Source organism: Leucopleurus acutus, assembly GCF_964270905.1.
Source record: "Leucopleurus acutus genome assembly, chromosome: 12".
Taxonomy (NCBI): Eukaryota; Metazoa; Chordata; class Mammalia; order Artiodactyla; family Delphinidae; genus Leucopleurus; species Leucopleurus acutus.
Genome location: NC_139154.1, coordinates 16,558,991 through 16,579,692, shown reverse-complemented (window position 1 = coordinate 16,579,692; position 20,702 = coordinate 16,558,991). Strand labels below are relative to the sequence as shown.

The window sequence follows — 20,702 nt, the reverse complement described above, 5'->3', positions numbered from 1 at the left end:
TTGGGGTTGCCTGAGGTTCTTGGACCAGTGAATTGATAACTTTTTTAGATCTCAATTTAAAAACGTATTGAAATATTTCTTGTGCTCCATTCTCTCTCTCCTCTCCTCTGGGACTTCAATTTACACATATGCTATAACTTATGACCATGTCCCAGATCTTTCTTACATTTTGTTCTGTTCTTTTCATTCTTTTTTCTTTTTGTGCATGAGTTTGAAAGTTTTTCATTGCTCAGTCTTTGGGTTCACTGATCTTTTCCTCTATTGTATCCAGTCTTGTGTTAAACCATCCAATTATTTTTATTTTCATATATTGTTTTTTAGTTTCAGAATTTCCATTTTGGTTGGTATTAGTTTCCATTTCTCTGCTTAAGATTCCTCTCTAATCAAGCAATCTGCCCATCTCTCTAACATATTGAAAATAGTTGTTTTACAGCTCTGGTTTGCTAATTCTCACATCTGGGTCATCTAGACTTCCAATGATTATTTTTTCTCTTTATTATAAGACATTTTCACCTTTTTGAAGCTATATATTGAACCAGATTTAGAAAGTCCTCAGCCGTTATTCCATCAGATATTATATTTTGCAGTTGTAGAATGTTCATTTGGTTATTTTCTACATCTGAGTTCTCTTAAAATATGCCATGTTTTTTCCATTCCATCCATCTTTTCTTCTATTTTCTTCAACATATTAATCATATTATTCAGAAATCCTTGTCAGCTTACTCTACTATCTGGCTCAGATTTGGCTCTGCTTTTATTGACTTTCACTGCTTAATTATTATTTATTTCCCCCTTATTTTTTGCATTTCTAGTCATTTTTTAAAAATTACTAGACATTGTGGATAATACATTTAGAGACTTTGGATTATGTGGTCATCCTTTAAAGAGTGTTGAATTTTGTTCTGTTATACAGTTAAATGATCTTGTTCCTGTTAAGGTCTGATTTTAGGCTTTGTTGGAAAAGATTTACTTCAGTTTTTTTGTTTGTTTGTTTTTTTGCGGTAGGCAGGCCCTCTCACTGCTGTGGCCTCTTCCGCTGCGGAGCACAGGCTCTGGACGTGCAGGCTCAGCAGCCATGGCTCACGGGCCCAGCCGCTCCACGGCATGTGGAATCTTCTCAGACCGGGCCACGAACCCATGTCCCCTGCATCAGCAGGCAGACTCTCAACCACTGCGCCACCAGGGAAGCCCTACTTCAGTTTTGTCTGTATTCCAAGATCACAGTTTTTAATATTAGGGTGTTTTCCTTACTCCTAGGGCATAGGCCTTATGTGATCTCCAACTAAATGCCTGAAACATTCACCAAGGTATCTTTACTCCAGCTAGGTACAAACTCGAATATTTTTCGAGGATTCTGTGGCCTCCAGAATCTTTTAAGCTCTCAGTCTCCCAGCAGGCGCTTTCTGCCAGGCCTTCTGGAATCATGCTCTGTGTAGCCCAGGAGTCCATTTAGATTTCTGCAGTTGTCTCTCTGCAACTCTCTTCTATCTCTCCACTCTCTCCACAAGTACCAGCAGCCTTAGCAAGTCCAGAATTTTATCTCTGCCTCTTCAGGCCGGTGAGACTGCAGCTCCCTGTTTGGGATTCCTGCACCACCGCCCATAAACTAATTCCAGGAAGAGGGTCTGGGTAAATGCAGGACTCAGCTCGTGTCTCCCTGTATTAACGATATCAACCCTGCTTGGTTGATGTTCAATGAGTTCAAACAGCCATTTTGTATATTTTGTCCAGATTTTACAGTGTTTGTGGTAGGAAGGGTAAGTCCAATACCAGCCACTTTTGTCATTCTCAGTACTGGAAATCAATGGAAATTCTAGAATCCTTGCATCTATATTCTTTAGCATTTTTTCCCAGGATACAGTGTAAAAGTATGGGAACAGCATTTGAAGAGTCTAAATAGTTGACTTTTTCCTTTTTTCTTCCTATGAATTGGGTTTGTTTATACTATCAAGTTTTCTTTCCATTTTACAAAGGCTATTATTAACATCCACTCCAGCAGGAAAAGAATGCATGTTTCTGCTTCCAATTTTTAAAGAATATTTATAAAAGGAGTAAATAAATATGCAAATAGACAATCCAAATAGTTTTCTTTTTACACATCAACACTGACATTAAAGGCATGATCCTTATTTTCTTTTTTTAAAAAATTTTTAATAAATTTATTTATTTTTGGCTATGTTGGGTCTTTGTTGCTGCGCGTAGGCTTTCTCTAGTTGTGGCAAGTGGGGGCTACTCTTCATTACGGTGCGTGGGCTTCTCATTGCAGTGGCTTCTCTTGTTGCGGAGCATGGGCTCTAGGTGTGCGGGCTCAGTAGTTGTGGCTTGCAGGCTCTAGAGTGCAGGCTCAGTAGTTGTGGTGCACGGGCTCAGCTGCTCCACAGCATGTGGGATCTTCCCGGACCAGGGCTCGAACCTGTGTCCCCTGCATTGGCAGGCATATTCTTAACCACTGCGCCATGAGGGAAGCCCATGATCCTTATTTTCTTTTTTTTTTAATATATTTATTTAATTTGTTTATTTTTGGCTGCACTGTGTCTTCGAGGCTGTGCATAGGCTTTCTCTAGTTGCGGCGAGCAGGGGCTACTCTTGGTTGCAGTGCGTGGGCTTCTCACTGTGGTGGCTTCTCTTGTTGCAAAGCACGGGCTCTAGGCATGCGGGCTTCAGTAGTTGTGGCATGCGGGCTCAGCAGTTGTGGCTTGTGGGCTCTAGAGTACAGGCTCAGTAGTTGTGGCACATGGGCTTAGTTGCTCCGCGGCATGTGGGACCTTCCCAGACCAGGGCTCGAACCCGTGTCCCCTGCATCGGCAGGCGGACTCTCAACCACTGCGCCACCAGGGAAGCCCTGCAGGCGGATTCTTAACCACTGCACCACCAGGGAAGCCCGATCCTTATTTTCTAACATCTGTTTATTTAGCTCTTCCGATCTCTGTTTTGTTTCCCCAACTAGCTTATAACTTACCTGACAGCAGAGATTATGGCTTCTACTTCTTTACATCTCTCATGGGATCTCACACTTTCTCTTATACACAATAAATAAATGTTGACTAATTGTACTGTTACTGCCATTTGTTTTTATCTATATATGACTTTATTCTGAGTCAAACATTAAAACTGTTGGTGACATAATATCTGAAAGAAAGAAAGGAAGGAAGGGAGCATTACTCAGTGACATTTTCTCTACTTATGGACACAGCAAGTTCCTGCAGTTGGTGGGTAAGCTTATCCAAAAGATTGTGTTCCTCCTCTTTCTTCTGATTGTAACTCCCAACAGGGGCAGGTTCATCAGCCTATGAGAGAATATAAGTCTATTTTACTAAAAAAATAAAAATAAAAATTTCCGTTTCCGATTACATTTATGTTAAAAGTAAAAAACTCCAATAAGTGCTATAAGACAAAGCAAATATTGATATGAGACTATGCCTACCTTAGAGAAATAACTTTAAAAGAAATGTAGATTATTATGTTGGAATGCAAAGCAAATGACAAAATAAATGTATACCTCCTATTTTTTTGTTTTGTTTTCTTGCTTGGTATTGCAGTCCCTCTATAGTCAGTAAGGGACAGGTTCCAGACAGAGGACTGAGTCGAAAACACAAGTGCCAAGTCCAAGTTGTTCTGCCACTTACCGGCAGTGAGACACTGGGAAAGCTGCTTCACCTTTGGAAGCCTCAGCTTCCTCATTTGTGAAACAGGAATAGTTAGGTTTTCAAATTTAGGGTCAGTCTGCCTGCGGAATTACAGTTTTGTGTCACTGGAGAAATGCAGAAGAGACACTCAGTGACCCCTTGTCTCAGACGCAGTAAAGGAGATCCACATGCAGGCAGGCAGATGACTTTCAAATGCCTTCCACCCTAAATGCTCTGTGAGTCTCTGGCCCGGACACCTAGCTGAAGCTCAGGCTCATATTAAAAGAGGAAATCCTGATGGGAACTGCCCAGAGTAAACTCTAGTTTGCCCTGTTTCTGCAGAGTCACCAATATCAGGGCTGCCATGTGATATAAGAAGTTTCTCTACCACTTACCCTCAGGGCCAGATTATGTACTCTCCCCACAATGTAATTAAAATGAAAACAATTCTAAACTGTAAAACATAAAACTTACGCAATGCAAAAATAAAAATAGCTCCTTCCAGGTTCTTCCGAGTCCTCAATGCTGGGTGAGTTCATTAAAGCTGAACTTTTACCAGGATTTGGAGCCCTGCCTTTTCTGCTCCCAAGCACATTCAGTAAGCCCATCGGGCAGGTCAGCACTGACCGCAGTTACACTTCATAACTTATGTGAACCCAGGAACTTCCCCCTCTAATGAACTTCCACTTAACAAAATATTTGGGTAAAAACGGAATTTTTTTTTAACATAATTAACCATAATACTTACTTTGCTTAATTTTTGAAGAGTATTTTTATTTTCATCTATTGCCTGTTTTAATTGGATACATCTAAATTTTAAAAAAGAAAGAAACAAAATATTGATTTTTTAATTGTCAGAACGAAAAGCTATTTTATAAAATCATACATAAGTCTTTAAGCAGGTAAAGCAATTTCTTTTTTTTTTTAAAGCAAGCATCTGTCATTTTTTTGTTTTTTTAATTAATTAATTTATTTATTTATTTATTTTTGGCTGTGTGGGGTCTTCGTTTCTGTGCGAGGGCTTTCTCTAGTTGTGGCGAGCGGGGGCCACTCTTCATCGCGGTGCACGGGCCTCTCACTGTCGCGGCCTCTCTTGTTGCGGAGCACAGGCTCCAGACGCGCAGGCTCAGTACTTGTGGCTCACGGGCCTAGTTGCTCTGCGGCATGTGGAATCTTCCCAGACCAGGGCTCGAACCCGTATCCCCTGCATTGGCAGGCAGATTCTCAACCACTGTGCCACCAGGGAAGCCCAGGTAAGGCAATTTCTATTGCATGAATGATGTTTAAAAATTCATATGTAAATGCCTTTCCATCCATTAGCTTGGGTGATGCTCATAGTCAAGATCTCAGGTATGAGGTATGATAACCAGAACGCAGAAAACGTCAGTGACTCTGGGCTTCAGTTTCCTATCTCTAAAAGAAGGAAAGCACTGGACTTTAAAAATGCTTCTCCAGCTCTAAAATTCCATAAACCTAGGATGCAACCAAGATGACAAAACTAATAATGATAATAACAGCTAAAATTAATTTTTTGCATCACAAATACTGCTAAGCAGTTTACAAGCATCACCTCATTTGAGTCTCATAACAATCCTCACTCCAGTTGAAGAAAGTGAGGTTCTGAAAAGTGACCAGAGCTAGTCAGAGGGAGAGTAACCATGTGAAGGCAGAGTTTAGGATTCTACAGCTGGCCTCTCCCCCCAACAGCACACTCCCCTTGTGAACATGGCCCATCCATATGGGTACAGTGTTTTAGATATTTCATGGACAGCTCATATAATTTGGCTTAAGTCTTAGACACCCAAATTAGAAGTATGAAAACGACTGAGTTTGGGGTTAGTGGAGGCAAACTATTATATATAGAATGGATAAACAACAAGGTCCTACAGCATAGCACAGGGAACTATATTCAGTATCCTGAGATAAACCATAAAGGAAAAGAATATAAAGAAGAATGTATATATAGGTATAACTGAATCACTTTGCTGTACAGCAGAAATTAACACAACACTGTAACTCAACTGTACTTCAATTTAAAAAAAGAGAAAAAAATGACTGAAAATGGGCTACAGCTAGTTATGAGTTTTCAAAAATCAAATGTTTTCTCCACCAATAACCTGAAAAAGTCATTATTTTTTATGCTGAGTTATTTTTTTTTCTTCCAGAGACTCATAAAATGAAATAAGCAGTGAAAAGGGGGACAAAAATCCTTTGTGAAAGAGGTAGAAAAGACAAGTAGAAACATCAACCTGCAGCTGACCCTGCTAGTTATCTACCCCAAAGCCCTTCTGCCACCCTCCTCCATGCTGGCATGCTTGGCCTCCCACTGACACGCAAGTGATCAGCCTCCACTGCAGGTAGGGTGCGTGTATGGCCCAGCACTGGCCAATGATACATAAAAGAAATGTGTTGGGCAGTTCCTCCCATTTTATTCTCCCTGATGGAGCAGGTAAAGAACCATCATCCTTTCTGCTTTTAGGTAATGACGACTGGGGACTTTGTAATGGTATGCAGGGCTGTCGCTGACAAGCTGAAGATGACTGAGCAAAATGACAGGAAGGGCTGGTCCTTGAGACATATAAACACAACAGTAGAAGAACCCATGGCAACTCTCTAGAATAATCAGCTTAGTCCCTCATTCTTAAAAGAAAAGATAATCCAAGGACCATTGGGCATAATGAAGAAAACTAGCAACATGGAAGATAAAATTAAAGACTAACCAAAAGTAAAAATATCTGAGCCCAGAGGAACCAAAGACAACTCAGAGAACAGAAAAGAACTTTAAAAAAAACAACTCCCAATCATGGAAGTATTAATGAGATAACCTAAAAACAGGAACACAATGCTAGAAAACAGAAAAATTAAAGAACAAGGAAAAACACTTGTAAATTAACAATACAGCTGCTGAAATAAAACATCCACGGAAAAGTTAAAAGAAAAAGTTGGCTGCTCTCGCCTTCTGAGATGGCCCACACTCTGTGGAGTGTGTTTCTCTCTAAATAAATCCACTTCTTACCTATCACTTTGTCTCTCACTGAATTCTTTCTGCGATAAGACATCAAGAACCTGAGCTTCATTAAGTTCTGAGACCAGGTGTGTGATCTCAGTTAAAAGACCGTGGGTTCAAGTCCCAATCTGGGTTTTGGCTGGGTCTGAGACCCGGCCCATGGGTTCAAATCCCAATCTGAGTTGCACGGTTTCAGAAGGCTTGAGGAAAAGGAACACTGAGAAAGGCTTGTGCAAGGTCAGGATTGGCTAAGATAAGACTGAATTTAGGGACTTCTCTGGAGGTCCAGTGGTTAGGACTCTACACTTCTACTGCAGGAGGCATGAGTTCGATCCCTGGTCAGGGAATTAAGATCCCGCAAGCCAAAAAAAAAAAAAAGTGTCAAGAGAACCTCTCAGGCATAAACAAAAAAAAACAAAGAAACAAAAACTAGTGGGGAGAGACCTAGAGGAAAATTCCAGGAGGTTCAATACCTGACTCAAAGGTGTTTCAGGAAGAAACAAACAGAAGTAAAAAAATTATCTTTTAGTAAAAGAAACTCTCCCAGAGCTCATGAGAGACAAGAGTTTTCAAACTGAAAAGACCCCTTGAGTGTTGAGAAGAATTAAAACAACACCTAAATACACCGTGACAAAATTTCAAAACACCAAGGCTGAGGAGAAAAGCCTCAAACAGAGATCAATTACAAAGGAATGACCATGAAACTTGTCAGCATCACTGGGTGTAAAGGAACCAGACAATGTCTTCAAAGGTTTAAGCAGAAAATTTTTTTACTCCATATCTACCCAATTATTAATCAAACATAAGGGCTGAATGTTTTTTCCAGACATGCAAATATCAATGTGTATTTTAAAATGACTGTGGGGATTTTTTATACACAGAGAAGACTATTACATGGGTATAAAAATAATTATTAGCTTATTAAAATAAAATTTAAAAATCTAGTTTTCCCTGGGACTTCAATTCAGCATATAACTCTTATTCTATTTTAAAATCTAGTAAAGTACAATTACCTTCCCTTTTTCTTTCATTATTGTTTGATTAATTCAACTTGAGCTAAATTCCTCAAATAATCAATCCTACTAATGAAGGTAGTTAATTAAATTCCCACATCTTAAAATTCATTTAAATTTTATTTTGCTTTTAAGCACTCTGCCTGACTTAAGTAAAATTTTTTCAAGTGTTCTAATGAATCATTTAAACTAGCAGCACAAATCTCACATCCATTTGAATGTTATAAATTCTTTAAATACCCAAAGCATACAGATTATTTTAATGATGTCCTAAACTTAATACAAAAGTAACAATAGTCTAATTTGATTTAGTTCATCATGTCTATGTAATTTTAAACTCTAGTTCATTTTAAACTCTCCCAAAGATTAAAAAGAAAATTCAAAACAAAACAAAAAACAATCATCCATCATGAGAACAGTTTTCCCATCTCAAGAGAGCTAAGGTCACCATCCCAAGCAAGGCAGAATTGCTAATAGACAGAGACTTCTGACAGGTCACAGGATCTGGGGCTACATAGGCCAAGGACTTACCACAATTTGGCCTACGCCACTGATGTTCACTCTGAGCTGTTTTTATAGTTGCTGTCACAACATCAAGTCCATAACCTTCAGGCTTAGGTTGTTTGCTCTTAGACCCAAATTATACCATGACATAATTCTTGCATTTGATTCAAATGGACCAAAGGCTGCAACTCCACTGAGACTGTAGTGAAGTTCCTTCTCTTGCTTAACTAAATTCTGCATTTCTTGGACAAGTTTCTAGAAACATACAGCCCACCAAAACGGAATCAAAAAGAGCTAGATAATTTGAACAGACCAATCACTAGAAGTGAAATAGAATCTATAATTTTAGAAACTCCCTGCAAACAAAAGTCCAGGACCAAATGGCTTCACTGGGGAGTTCTACCAAGCATACAAAAAGAACTATACTGATCCTTCTCAAACTCTTCCAAAAGACTGAAGAGGAGGGAACACTCCCAAAGTCATTCTATGAAACCACCATCACCCTGATACCAAAATGAGACAAAGATAACAACAAAAAAGAAAATTACTGGCCAATATCTTTGATGAATATAGATACAGAAATTCTTAACAAAATATTAGCAAACCGAATCCAACAACACATAAAGAAGATCATACACCATGATCAAGTTGTCAGGGTCACACAGATGGTTCAACATATGCAAATCAATGTGATACACCACCACAACAAAAGAAAAGACAAAAACCACATGATCATCTCAATCGATGCAGAAAAAGCATTTGATAAAATTCAACATTCATTCATGATAAAAACTCTTACCAAGGAACTTCCCTGGTGGTGCAGTTGTTAAGAATCTACCTGCCAATGCAGGGGACATGGGCTCGATCCCTGGTCTAGGAAGATCCCACATGCTGCGGAGCAACTAAGCCCATGCACCACAACTACTGAGCCTGAGCTCTAGAACCTGTGAGCCACAACTACTGAGCCCATGAGCTGCAACGAGTGAGCCCACATGCCACAACTACTGAGCCTGTGTGCTGCAACTACTGAAGTCTGTGCACCTAGAGCCCGTGCTCCACAACAGGAGAAGCCACCAAAATGAGAAGCCCACGCACTGCAACAAAGAGTAGCCCCCCCACTCACCGCAACTAGAGAACGCCCGCACGCAGTAACGAAGACCCAACGCAGCCAAAAGTAAATAATAAATAAATAAAATTTAAAAAAACAAACGAAAAAAACCTCTTACCAAAATGGGTAACATATGTTGAGGAAACATATGTTGAGGAAACATATCTCAACATAATAAAAGCTACTTATGACAAACCCACAGCCAACATAATACTCAATGGTGAAAAGCTGACAGCCTTCCCACTAAAATCTGGAACAAGACAAGGATGCCCACTCTCACCACTTCTATTCAACTAGTATTAGAAGTCCTAGCCACAACAATCAGACAAGAAAAAGAAATAAAACGTATCCAGATTGATAGAGGTAAAATTGTCATTATATGCAGATGACATGATATTATATATAGAAAACCTTTAAAGACTCCACACAAAAACTACTAGAACTGATAAAGAAATTCAGCAAGGTAGCAGGATACGAGATTAACATACAGAAATCAGTTGCATTTCTTTACACTAATGATGAAATATCAGAAACGGAAAATGATAAAAAAAATATATATATATCATAAAGGAAAGTAAAAAAAATAAATCCCTTTTAAAATCACATCAAAAAGGACTCCCCTGGTAGTGCAGTGGTTAAGAATCCACCTGCCAATGCAGGGCACACAGGTTTGAGCCCTGGTCCTGGAAGATCCCACATGCCACAGAGCAACTAAACCCACGCGCCGCAACTACTGAGCCTGCGCTCTAGAGCCTGTGAGCCACAACTACTGAGCCCACATGCCACAACTACTGAAGCCCACGCGCCTAGAGCCCGAGCTCTGCAGCAAGAGAAGCCACCACGACGAGAAGCCTGTGCGTTGCAAAAAAGAGTAGCCCCCTCTCGCCACAACTAAAGAAAGCCGACGCGCACCAACGAAGACCCAACAAGGAAGACCCAATGCAGCCAAAAATAAATAAATAAATTTATTTAAAAAAAAAAATCACATCAAAAAAATAATAAAATACTTAGGAATAAACCTGAGTAAGGAGGTGAAAGACTTATACTGAGAACTGTAAAACACTGATAAAGGAAACTGAAGATGATTCAAAGAAATAGAAAGAATTAATATTATTAATTGGACTGGAAGAATTAATATTGGATTAGATTCGAAGAATTAATATTATTAAAATGACCATACTACCCAAAGCAATCTACAGATTTAATGCAATTCCTATCAAATTACCCATGAGGTTTTTCACAGAACTAGAACAAGTAATCCTAAAATGTATATGGAACCATAAAAGACCCAGAATTGCCAAAGCAATCCTGAGGAAAAAGAACAAAGCAGGAGGCTTAACCCTCCCAGGCTTCAGACAATACTACAAAGCTACAGTAATCAAAACAGCATGGTACTGGCACAAAAACAGACATATGGGTCAATGGAACAGAATAGAGAGCCCAGAAATAAACCCACACACCTACGGTCAATTAATCTTCAATGAAGGAGGCAAGAATATACAATGGAGAAAAGACAGTCTCTTCAGCAAGTGGTATTGGGAAAGCTGGACAGCTGCGTGTAAATCAATGAAGTTAGAACATACACTCACAATGTACACAAAAATAAACTCAAAATGGCTTAAAGACTTAAATATAAGACAGAACCACAAAACTCCTGGAAGAGAACATAGGCAAAACATTCTCTGACATAAATTGTAGCAATGTTTTCTTAGGTCAGTCTCCCAAGGCAATAGAAATAAAAGCAAAAATAAACAAATGGGACCTAATCAAACTTACAAGCTTTTCCACAGAAAAGGAAACCATAAACAAAACAAAATGGCAGCCTATGGACTGGGAGAAAATATTTGCAAATGATGCAACCAACAAGGGCTTAATTTCCAAAATATACATACAGCTCATACAACTCAGTAACAGAAAAACAAACAACCCAATCAAAAAATGGGCAGAAGACCTAAATAGACATTTTTCCAAAGATATACAGATGGCCAACAGGCACATGAAAAGATGTTCAAAATCACTAATTATTAGAGAAATGAAAATCAAAACTACAATGAGGTACCGCCTCACACTGGTCAGAATGGCCATTATTAAAAAGTCTACAAAAAAACAAATGCTGGAGAGGGTATGGAGAAAAGGGAACCCTCCTACACTGTTGGTGGGAATGTAAATTGGTGCAGCCACTATGGAAAACAGTATGGAGGTTCCTCAAAAAACTAAAAATAAAGCTGCCCTATGATCCAGCAATCCCACTCCTGGGCATATATCCAGACAAAACTCTAATTCGAAAAGATATGTGCATCCCTCTGTTCACAGCAGCACTATTTACAACGGCCAAGGCATGGAAGCAACCTAAATGTCCATCAACAGATGAATGGATACAGAAGATGTTATATATATATATATGTATATATATATGTATACACACACACACACACACAGTGGAACACTACTCAGCCACAAAAAAGAATGAAATACTGCCATTTGCAGCAACATGGATGAACCTAGAGATTATCATATTAAGTAAGTCAGAAAGAGAAAGAAAAATACCATATGATAACACTTATATGTGGAATCTAAAATATGACACAAATGAACTTATCAATGAAACAGAAACTGACTCACAGCCATAGAGAACAGACTTTTGGTTGCCAAGGGAGGGGTGGGGGTGTGGGGGAGGGATGGATTGGGAGTTTAGGACTAGCAGATGCAAACTATTCTATATAGGATGGATAAACAACAAGGTCCTACTGCATAGCACAGGGAACTATATTCAATATCCTGTGATAAACCATAATGGAAAGAATATGAGAAAGAACATATATATATATATGCACACATACACATATATACGTATAACTGAACCACTTTGCTGTACACCAGAAACTAACACAACATTGTAAGTCAACTATACTTGAATTTAATTAATTAATTAAATATATCTATAAATTCTGCATTTATCTTAAAACATTTTTATTGCCTTCCCACTTTAATGTCTTATAGCTAAGTAGTGTTAGACATATTAACTAACCACTGTGAACCTTAATTTTCTCATCTATATTAATGAGTACCTCAAAATGTTATTGTAAAAATTAATTAAAAAGTTTTTAGAGCATGGACCACACTGCTTCGTACATACAGAGTACAAAATAGATGTAAGCTGCCCCTTTTTAACGTTTGTAATTCTCTATTTAATCTTATCATTCCAACATTTAGACTAGGTAGACATAGATAATTGTAAGAAATATTGTAAAATACATTTTGGAAAATTTCATTCATTGTTACCTCAATATTATTTCCCATTATTATTTTGTCTTTTTAGAAATGTTATTAATTAAAAAAAGAAATAATTCCTCAATTTCTATGCTGTAAATACTGCTCACTGAAATGTAAGTACAGTCCCTACAAAGCTAACATAATTTCATATGCTTTACCTTTGGTAAATATCTCGTCTTTTACTGGCTTCTAGAGCTCCTTTCAATCGACTCTCAGAAAGCAAATCATCAACCTACAATAAATGGAGAATGTTTAAAATATCATATTGTTAAATACCATATAACCTTAGGAAATAAAATTTTAATTCTTTTTTCCCAATATTTTATAATGGATACTTTTAAATATACAATAAAGTTGAAAGAACTTTATAGTGAACATCCAAATACCCACCACCTAGATTCTACCATTAACATTTTACTATACCTTTATGACACATCTATTCATCAATTCATCTTATTTTTTATGTATTTCAAAGTAAACTACAATCATCAATATATTTCCCCTTAATACACCATGGGTATCACTAACTAGAGTTCAATCTTTGGTGTAAAATTTACATACAAATGAAATGCACAAATCTTAAGTATACATTTGCTGAGTTTTGGCAAATGCATACACCCTTGTAATCCAAACCCCTATCAACGTACAGAAAATTACCATTACTCCAGAAAGTATGTACTCATTTGTGTAATCATTTCACAAGAATGTTTTTGAGATACTTCCATATTGTTGTGTGTATCATTAGTTTATTCCTTCTTATTGCCGAGTAGTATTCATTATGTGAATAAACCACAAACTTTTTAATCCTCATTCTTATATCTTATATTGTGATTTAGTAATTTCCAAACACTATGTGTAACTTTGCCAACATACCCACAAAAGAGGCACATACATCTTTTGCATTCTATAGATACTGTGGAGAAGATAAAGTGGATGAAAAAAGAGAAATAAAAATTCTCTACTCTTGCCATTTTGCATCTGTTATTTACAAAATTCACACACATGCTAACAGAGTCGGTCATCACAGGCATGACCCAGATGGGCTCTTGATCACTTGTCCCATGGATACCAAGTTGGAAATCTGTTCCATTTTTTGCTTCAGGTGTCTTCCATGGGGCCAGGGAAGAATGAGCTCACACTACCTACAGAGTCCTTCACAGACATACAGAGTATCAAAAGGCTCTGGAGCCAATTTGTCTCCGACTTGAATAATCCTGGCAATAGTTTACTTTGTTACATCTTTGTAATAATTATAATTTTTTTAGTTTACTTCTACAACATTTCCTGGTTCTCTCAATGTCCCACTAAATTTAAAATTAAATACAAAACCATATTAAGCATCTGGCCAAAGCTTAGCTTAAGTCAATGTCTCATCAAGTTTTATTTTTATTTCTACCAGAAGAGTATTCTATTTTGTTGTACCACTATAATTCCAATAGAGTCCATTAAGAAACATTTATCCATCCCATCTTTTGTACTTTTTAAGTGAAAGTCCAAAAGTGGATAAAATACGAGCATTCAGTACATCTCTTACCTGCTAAAGTTTATAAAATAATTCTATTTAGTGGAAACAATATTTGGTAATAGATCAAATGAAAAATAAAAAGTAAAATTAGCAAAGTAAAATAGGAATTTCAGAAAATAAATTAACAACACATTAATTACTACTTACTTTTTTCTTACAAAATTTTTTTTTCTTGGCCATGACACGCCGCCTGTGGGATCCTAGTTCCCCGACCAGGGATTGAACCAGGGCCCTCAGCAGTGAAAGCATAGAGTCCCAACCACTGGACCACCAGGGAATTCCTTTTCTTAATTTTTTTTTTACGATTTTTTTTTAAACGTGGACCATTTTTAAAGTCTTTATTGAATTTGTTACAATATTGCTTCTGTTTTATGTTGTTTTTTGGCCACAAGGCATGTGGGATCTTAGCTCCCCGACCAGGGGTTGAACCCACACCCCCTGCACTGGAAGGCGAAGTCTTAACCAATGGACCACCAGGGAAGCCTCCCCACCCCAACCCCAAATTATGAAAATATCAAAAAGTATGAAGCGAAACATAATAGTCATTAGCATTCTGCCACATAGAGTTACCATGCTGGCATGTTTCCTTCCATCTTTTTTTCTATGTATATTACATATAAAATTTTAAAATTGAAATACTGTATATTCAATTTTATATTTTTTCTAACTTGACATTTTATCACAAATATTTTCCCTAACATGTTAAAATCTCCTTAAAATTTTAATCTATTATATCCCAACATGTTATTCATCCATTCCCCTACTACTGATCGTTTAAGTTGCATCCAGCCTTTTGTATTATAAGTAATACTATGATGAATACCTCCATACCTCAACCTGTGTCTCAACTTTTTATTATTATGTATGGTAAATTCCTGGAAATGTAATTCCCAGCTTAGGAGCATGAATACTTGCTACATCTTGTCAAACGGCTTTCCAGAAATGCTGTGCCTTATACCGTGCAGCAGTGTTAAGTGCCTGTTTCATCACAGCCTCCCCAATACCGGGTATTGTGATATTTTAAGTGTTTGTGATCTCTTACTTCCTTTGCAATTACTTGATTATCTTTTAAGTTAACTTTTCTTATATTTGTGTGTTACTAGTATTTCTCCTTTAGTTCAAGTCCTTTGTTCATTTGTCAGGTCTTATTTTTCTTATATATTAGGACTATTCCTTGACACCTATTTCGCTGGGATTCATGTGAAGCAAAAACACTCAATAGCTCCACTGGATGAGGGATAAAGGAAAGGAGGCATGGAGAGTGGAGGAGAGTGATGTTGGGCGCAGAGGTGGTTGGAATAATTATTGTTAAAAGTTTAGATTTGTAGGGCTTCCCTGGTGGCGCAGTGGTTGAGAGTCCGCCTGCCGATGCAGGGGACACGGGTTCGTGCCCCGGTCCGGGAAGAGCCCACATACCGCGGAGCGGCTGGGCCCGTGAGCCGTGGCCGCTGAGCCTGCGCGTCCGGAGCCTGTGCTCCGCAACGGGAGAGGCCACAACAGTGACAGGCCCGCGTACCAAAGGAAAAAAAAAAAAAAAAGTTTAGATTTGGAGGTGAGATGGGTTAAGGGGAGCTGTTAGGTTGGAGATAGAGCCGTTAGGGTGAGATGCGGGGGAGAGCAGCACTTAGTCGATGGTCCCGATTTTCTAGCCTCCCCGGGGTTGGGTTGGGAGTGTGAAGGCTTAGAATCAGTTTGGTGCTGGGATCAGTTTGATGCTGGGGGTGGGGTAGGTTACAACTTGGAAACTGAAGTGGGTTGGGTAGGCTCCCAGGGTTAGGGTGCGCCCCAGAGCTCGCCCGCCGCCAGAGCCCAGGTCCCCCAATGGACAGCCAGATGATACCTGCTGCTTCAGCTCCTGACTGCGACGCTGCAGTGACTGGAGGGGATCGCGCTGCCGCCTCGCCAGCATCTCCTTCGCCTCGGCGCGGAGCTCACGCCGGTCGTCAGGGAAACCAAGACGGCGGCACCGGAAGGTGACGCCATCACCGCGCGCCCGCCTCGCAGCCCGACTGCCCGGTGCGGGAAGAGTGTGGGGATGATTCTCCCTCGAGGAAGCCGCTCCGCCAGCCCGCAGGTCCTGAGCTCACTGCCCAGCTACTCACCTTTTTCTCGCCAGTCCGAAAGGATTGGGGTGGAGATGAGGGGGAATGCCCCGCGGCGTCCGAAACTACAAGTCCCATAATACCCAGTACTACCACGACATTCCTCCTGGGGTACTGGGTGTTTTGGCAGTTGTTTTCTGACACCAGTTTTTCTAAACTAACCTTAAGATACAATTTAAGCATCTCAATGTCTTAAATTAACTGCAAGCATAGCTTTCCTACATGGCCTTAATGGGATACGTGGTTCTGGCGCATACTCTCACTTCAAAAAGGCAGTGTTAAATTCTTTGCCACTTGGGATACTGCTGAAGTATCACTTCATTGTAGTTTTGCACATGGTCCATCCTGAGTTCTGGGAAGATGGTGACTCTGTTCTACAGCAATTTTGTGAGCACCTAATTATGAGCTCCATTTTACATCTCTCAGGGAGGTTGTAATAATATTTCCCCAAGTGGGACTCAGTCCTATAAATTCAATTCCCAAACTCTTTCCACTACACCGAATAAGGATGACGACCTGAGCTCACTTTTCAAAAGATGAACCACACTGATGTGTTCTTCAGTACAACACACAAGGTAATTCCACGGGCCCAACTGCCATGTTATTTGCAATACTTTTTTCTTCAATAGAGAGAAGTGAAAAGCGCCCACCGCACTGAATTTTCAGGGTGAACACACCCCCATGTAAGTAACATAACCCAGATTTGGATACAGAATGTGACCAGCACTCTAGTGGTCTTCCCCTCCTTCTAGTCCCTGCCCACCTCCACCCCCTACACCAAATGTAAACACTATCCCAATCTCTAACTGTAAAAATCTGTCTTGCCTCTTTTTTGAACTGAATGATGGAATCACGCAGTGTACTGGCATCTTGTCAGACTTCTTTCATTCAACCTGTTTGTGCAATGAATCTATATCATCGCGTGGGTTGTAGTTTGTTCATTCTCATTGCTCTCTGATGTTTCATTGTATGACATACTCTAATATACTCATCCATTCTACTCTTTTTTGTATCTCATGTCTTTACTTTGAATTAATTTCTCCATCGTGGCTCATGATACTTAAAAGTTCACTTAAACAGCCATAGTTTTTCCATTGAAAATCTAACAACAAATGAGGAAGTAGTAAGTACTATAAAGTATTTTTAGATGGATTAATAAATCGGTACTTCTAAGTGATCTTGTTAGAGGTAAGCAAAAAGAAAAAAACTACACTAAAGACAACCCATCATTTATGAAATCCTTATTTATTTTATATATGTCTATAAAATTTTTTTTAAAAATCTACCTACTTTATAGGGATTTCCATATTTTAAATGGAAAAGTTACAGGGTCATGAAGATGGTAAAACTCTATATTGGTAAAAATAAACAAAATAAACCCCCTACACGTGTATATATGTATGAGGAAGGGTGCAAAAAAGGTTTATTACTCTTGTTCATCTCGGGTGGAAAGATGCTTTGATTTTATACATTTTTGTACACTATTCAGCGTGAGAAGCATTTATTCCTTATGATTCCTGCGTCAGTATCATCCACATCACCTGGGTGACTGTCAGAAATGCATATTCTCAGGCCTCACCATAGACCCACAGGATCAGCATCTACACTTTAACAATACCGCGGTGTTTCACGTGCACCTTCAGGTTTGAGAAATACCGCTTAGGTATTCACCACGCCGTAAGGAGTGAGGTTGCTCAGCTAGCTGCCTTCTTTTTCATTAACTCACATTTCTTTTGACTTGTAATGCTCAGTATAGTCGCTTTAGCACTAGTCACTGCTTCTGCTGTCATCCCTTGATGCCATTACGAAAATCAGAGTAACCTACAAGACCGTCTTGAAGTGAGGTAGCCGAAACCAAAGCAAACCATGGCCACTGCTTCTCCCGAGAACAAGCTATTTCATAAAACTCGTTATGATTTTCTTCCATCAGAGTGTTACAATGTATATCAACTTTGGACCGCTGTCTCACAGGAGATACTGAAAAAGAATTTAACAGCTTCCAGACTAGTGGTTAACATGGAAAATGTAACATCTCCATGTAAGCCAACAGTTTCAGGGAAAAAACCAAACACATTTAAGTAGGGCAAGGGGTAGACAGCTAGAGGTGAAACAGTGAGAGGCAATGTCGGGGGGAACTGTCCACCACAGGGCTGGGAACACATGGGCACAGTGTGAAGAGGCAGTAGGCAGAAAACGAGGGGCAGACTGAGTGGTGTAGGGTGGCTGAAAACCGCGTAAGGACTAGACAGGCCTCGGGGGTGAACAGCACAGGCCCAGAGGGGCAGAATGACAGAACATTGGGGTGAGACAGGAGAGGGAGACGAGTGTGTCCGGGTGCTGCACATAAGTAATGGGAAAGGAGTCACATTGGAAAGACCAGGTCCACCGGGAACGTGGCACAAGAACAGGCCCATACGGGCAGAACTGGTCATAACCTAGATGCTTAACCAGGAACATACCAACAGTCTGGAGGCACCATGGATGTGCCGTAAGAAACCTACCTTGTCTCAAAGAGCCTCAACTCTTTGACCCTCAGTGATGAATGGTGACTCAGATACTTCAGCCACCTGCAGCCCAGATGGAATGGCGCTCTAAGAACCAACATTTCGGTCCTTAAGTACTGCATTCACAGAATGCAAATGAAGTTGGAAGTAATAAAGCGTAACGGCCCTCCTAAAATGGAAGAAAAAAAAAGCTCTCTGTGGAAACAACTTTCCCGAATTTTCTTATGTTAATACGGAGCTGATTCTAAATTTACTGAGAAACAAAGTGAATCTTTATAGGAATGAGCAAGGGCAGTGTTCTAGAAAACACCTCTGGAAAATCAAAAATAACCTGGGACTTGGTCACTCTTGATTTTCAGACACAGTTATCCCTTGGTATCATCGGAGGATATCATCCTGGAACCCCAGGAGCGGCCACGGATACCAAAATCCAAGGATGCTCAAGCGCCACAGTTGGCCCTTCCCATCCATGTTTCCGCAGGCACAGACTCAACCAGCCATGGACAGTAAGTGGACAGTGGTCCACTTACATATAGATTTATTGAAAACAATCTACATGTAAGTGAACCTGTGCAATTCAGACCCATGTTCAAGGGTCAACTGTAGTTGGGATTTATCACTAAGGTCTATTCAATGAGCTTTCTCCTTCACATGTATACTCCATAATGACACAAATGAAACTTTTGTCAGTAAAAACTTATACTTCGTGCTTGGAGTATGTTGTCAGCCTCAGATGTGTAAAGGTCTTACATACATTACCCTTACCTCAGTTATTCTTACATAGCCGTTTTGCTTTCCAGAATAGGTCCAGCAAAACTGCTCACCAAAGGGAATCATAGTGGTTCCTAGACCAACTTTGCTTTGCAGTTGTACCAAGGAACCAGCATAGATTCTTTAGAAAACAAGATATCTGACCAAAGACAGTAATTATAAGTTTTGAGGATCAAATCTCTTAATTCAGTAAGCTGCATGGGAGGCAAGATACTCCTTTTCCTTTTAATAAAAGGTTCAAATATGTTTAATTTTTTTATTTTAAAAATAAAATTGATTCATAAAGTGCAAGGAGAAACTATTTCTGTCCAGTTCTCTATATCCATCTTCAACAAGCTGTTGGAAACAGAAAAGAGAAATAAAAATTAGGAATACATAATGGTTAACTTCAAATTATTCTATTGTTTAGTTAAACCATGAACAAGAAGATCTGGTGTTACAGATAAGAAAACTGCGACCCTGTAAATTTGCAGAGCTCTGATGAAAAAGCCAGGACTAGACTCAAGGTTCCTGACTTTCAAGCCGTTGCCAGCCTGCCAAGGACCTAAGAATTTAGACTGGAGATGACAAAACATGAATGCAAAGATGTACTATGGTGCTACCAAGGATATTTTAAAAAATAAATTGATGCGGGGAGGGGGGAAGGGTGTGGTAGGAACACCTCCACGGTCCTTTTTTTTCATTCTCTATTCTTTCCAGTATTTTCCATTTTGAAGCTTAATGTTGCCAAGGTGCAACGACTTTGCACGCGGTTAAGACAGTCCCGTTAAACACACGCAGTGAACTGGACTACGATACCAAAATGTGAGTTATTAGGGAAAACAGAACTTCCTCCTCTTTCTGGTGCCTGGGGGGACAAGTCACCTCCTGTGGTCTCTCCAAAGACCCTCCTGTCCCAAGATATCCGGCCGTCCCCGAAATCTCCCCATAAGGCGTCGCTGTAAGTACTGCTCACCGACTCCGGCAAGAGCCCGGCACTGCGGGCGGAGAGAGTGAGGCGAGCCTGGCTTCGGCTGGAGCCCCGCGCCGGAGAGACGAGGTGGCCTCGAGGTGGCCGCGCGGTGGCCGGCGGGGACCGACAGCGCGGGGATCTCAGGCCAGGTCCAGCTTCTTCTGCGTCGCCGCCAGCTTGTCCTGCAGCCTCTTCTTTCTCCAGTCCAGGTAGCGCCGCCGCAGCCGGTTTGCCTGCCAGCCCACGAGCACTCCGGAGGCGAAGGCCACCAGCACGGACAGCTGCAACGTCCTCTCGGACACGTCCGCCATCGCGGC

The 20,702-nt window shown here is 40.0% G+C and overlaps 2 protein-coding genes across 3 annotated transcripts in view; both read right to left on the bottom strand.

Moving 5' to 3' along the window:
- NPHP1 (nephrocystin 1) overlaps nt 1–15,977 on the bottom strand; it is a 61,501-nt gene extending 45,524 nt beyond the window's left edge. For both annotated transcript variants that reach the window (XM_082851726.1, XM_082851727.1), the window contains exons 1-4: nt 15,897–15,977; nt 12,690–12,763; nt 4,375–4,435; nt 3,163–3,287 (exon numbers count right to left, since the gene is read on the bottom strand). In XM_082851726.1, the coding sequence (XP_082707852.1) occupies nt 3,163–3,287; nt 4,375–4,435; nt 12,690–12,763; nt 15,897–15,965 (329 nt within the window). In that variant the 5' untranslated portion in view covers nt 15,966–15,977. The remainder of the gene's footprint in view (nt 1–3,162; nt 3,288–4,374; nt 4,436–12,689; nt 12,764–15,896) is intronic.
- A 3,660-nt stretch (nt 15,978–19,637) lies between these two features.
- On the bottom strand, nt 19,638–20,702 carry MTLN (mitoregulin). The gene is made up of 2 exons (XM_082851610.1): nt 20,389–20,702; nt 19,638–19,769 (listed from the first exon to the last, which is right to left on the bottom strand). Exon 1 carries the CDS (start codon nt 20,694–20,696, stop codon nt 20,526–20,528), a length of 171 nt encoding a protein of 56 aa, XP_082707736.1. The 5' UTR covers nt 20,697–20,702; the 3' UTR covers nt 19,638–19,769; nt 20,389–20,525.